This window comes from Apis dorsata, unplaced genomic scaffold (assembly GCF_000469605.1).
Source record: "Apis dorsata unplaced genomic scaffold, Apis dorsata 1.3 scaffold_69, whole genome shotgun sequence".
Lineage (NCBI taxonomy): Eukaryota > Metazoa > Arthropoda > Insecta > Hymenoptera > Apidae > Apis > Apis dorsata.
Window position 1 is genome coordinate 77322 of NW_006263367.1, and position 2889 is coordinate 80210.

The 2889-nt window shown below is 27.4% G+C and overlaps 1 protein-coding gene across 1 annotated transcript in view; it reads right to left on the reverse strand.

The window, feature by feature from the left end:
* Positions 1-2827, reverse strand: part of LOC102671974 — a 7909-nt gene extending 5082 nt beyond the window's left edge. Inside the window, exons 1-5 of the mRNA XM_031515443.1 lie at positions 2586-2827; positions 2108-2363; positions 1330-1433; positions 518-832; positions 1-72 (exon numbers count right to left, since the gene is read on the reverse strand). Coding sequence (XP_031371303.1) covers positions 1-72; positions 518-832; positions 1330-1433; positions 2108-2363; positions 2586-2780 — 942 coding nt within the window. The 5' untranslated portion in view covers positions 2781-2827. The remainder of the gene's footprint in view (positions 73-517; positions 833-1329; positions 1434-2107; positions 2364-2585) is intronic.
* Between the last annotated feature and the right edge of the window lie 62 nt (positions 2828-2889).

Consider the following 2889-nt stretch of genomic DNA (forward strand, 5'->3'; position numbering starts at 1 on the left):
GAAAATTATATGGATGAAACTACCGACCATGTGGAAAAAGAAAATGAGACGCATCGAAATAGGTACGTTTGCCTGTGTGCATAGTACATAACATTATTATTATTTAAAAATATATAATATATAATTATAAAAATTATAATATATAACATATAAAATATATAATATAAAATTATTAACGTAATTATTCGTGTTTATTGTTTCGAGAAATAAATTTCGAAGATAAGATATTTGTAATCGAAATTTAAAAAACAAGAAACGAAGAAATATGACATTGGAACGAAATTGATAATAAAATTGTTACATTCGATTAATTAAACAACAAGAGGGAAATATTAATTTCAATATATATTATTCTTTTGATTGTGAAAAATCACATTCAATCGTGCATGCTCTGTTCTAAAATTGAACGAATTATATAATTCATATAATTATCAATTAGAAGATCATATAATGTTATCAATTGTCAAAATTTGATATTTCGATATAATAAAAACAAATCTATATTGTTGATACGTACCAGAAATATCTCGTACGTGTCGAAGCACATTAGCAAGCTAAACACCACAACATGGCCGAAGATAGGTAATGTATAGACGTATTCGAGCTTGTCGCAGAATTCGATCAACGATTGATGCTGTCGTATGCACTCTTTCAACGCTTCGTAACACTTGCTCGCGTAATTGATTTTATCCGTTCGCTCGTCAATTATTGACCACAGTTTCGATAATCTGTGCTGCAGTATACGAAATTGGCAGACCACGTGCATGTTCAACACGCATAAGAAGTTGTCGTTGCACGTGTAAGCGATACCTATTTGTTGCACTGTAAGTAACTAACGGGAATATTACGCGCTTTAAAGATCTTTCTTTTCTTTTTTTTTTTTTAAATTGTTCACAATTTAGAAGATAATTTTTATCCATTCATGCGTTTCAAAATCGATGTAAATCCAATTGAACTTTATACATTTATTTAATTACTTGAACAAAGAATCTTGAATATTTTTGATTTACCATAAAATTATGTTTATCAAATTATATTGATAATCTATTTTTATCTTTTAATACCTTGCAAAGGTAATGATTATTATAAAAAAAAATATATATATATATATTTATATATTATATTTAAACTAAAATTTTATTCTCGAATTTGAAGGATCTTTGCTCGATGAATGTTTTAAGTATTTAAAAAATTGGAGGATTAATTGTGTATTTAAAAATTCTATCACTAATATGAAAAATATGTTCATCTATAGAAGATCGATATTAAATTGTATTTTAAAGTAATTTTTCCATAAATTTAAATTATTTTGAAAAGAATATGAAATACCTGGATGACGAACATTATTTCGTAATATGGCGTCTCACTTAATGGGAAATCGATCCACATTTTGAACGGAAGTATCCTGTCTGATTTGTTTTTCCCGATATTCGCTGAAAAACGCGGGAATTTTGAAACACTTTTTTCTAATTTTTCTATTCGATCAACTAATTTTTATCCATTTCAAAGTCGATGTAAATCCAATTGAACTTTATATTTTATTAACTTAACTTTATTAAAATATCTAATTTATTAATAATTCTTTTATTAAATATAGATATAATAAATAAATTATTACTAATATTAATATTTCTGTTCAACATATATATATTAACTTATCAAATCGAATTCGAGGTAAAATTCTACGAACTCAAATAATTAAACAAATATGAAAAATAAATGTTAAAATAAATATAAATGATCAATACCTAAATCCATAAAATATTATAATCAATACTAATCTTATAAATATAATATTTATATACTCTGATAAAAAAATTAAAACAAATATTCTTCTATGATATTCAACATTAAACCCAGAAACTAATTCTGATTCTCCTTCAATTAAATCAAATGGAGTTCGATTTAACTCAATTAATATTCTTATAAACATTAAAATATATAATGTTATACAATAAAATTGAAAATTTAATTTTATTCTGATAATTAATAAATTCATAAAATGAATATTTATTTAATTACTCGAATGAAGAATCTTGAATATTTTTGATTGACCATTTGGATAACATGTAAATATACTGTTTCATTGATGAATTTGCACACTTACCGCATATTGGCGTGATTATATAGAAAGTCAAAGAGGCTTGAGTGAACGAGAACGCGGTTAAGGTCCACAACGTGCAAAATTTCCGGCACTTCGTGAAAAGTATCCTCTCGTTATGATCGTGGTAACTGAAGTGCCAAAAATTCTGTCGAGCGAACAAAATTAAATTCTTGAATTCCGTTCTACGGATGAACAATATCAAACACTTGAACATCGCCAACACGATGCACAATGTATTACAAGTCAAGAAGATACAATGCTGAAAAGAATTTAATCAATTATCATATCATCTGTATCTTTATTTACTTTAATTCATCCCTTTGGAAAAACTAAAATATAATATAAAATCATTTTGTGGAAGAAAGGAAACAATTATTACATAACAAGAAAAGAAGAAATCGTAGAAATCATTTTATAAAATTCTATAATTCTATAATTTTTAATTTCCTTTCTCCCTTCTCCTCCTCCCCCCAATACGTACGCTTAAATCGTCCCAACTGTGATAAATGTCACCGATATTCAGATACAAGCCGTAAACCTGGATGACGAAGGTGTACGCCATAGCGATCCTCCTCCGACGTTTCTCACCGTCGTTCACCGTCATCCATACACCCGTGAGTTTCAATAGAAACTGCGACAAATCGATGGAAACATCCGAGTACGGTGTCGCGTGCATAATAATAACAATAATAATAATAATCCTTTCCTTCCTTTTTTTCCTTTCCCTCCTCGATCTCGAATCCCCTTTTCTTCTTTTTCTTTCCTTTTTTTTTTTTTTTTTTTTT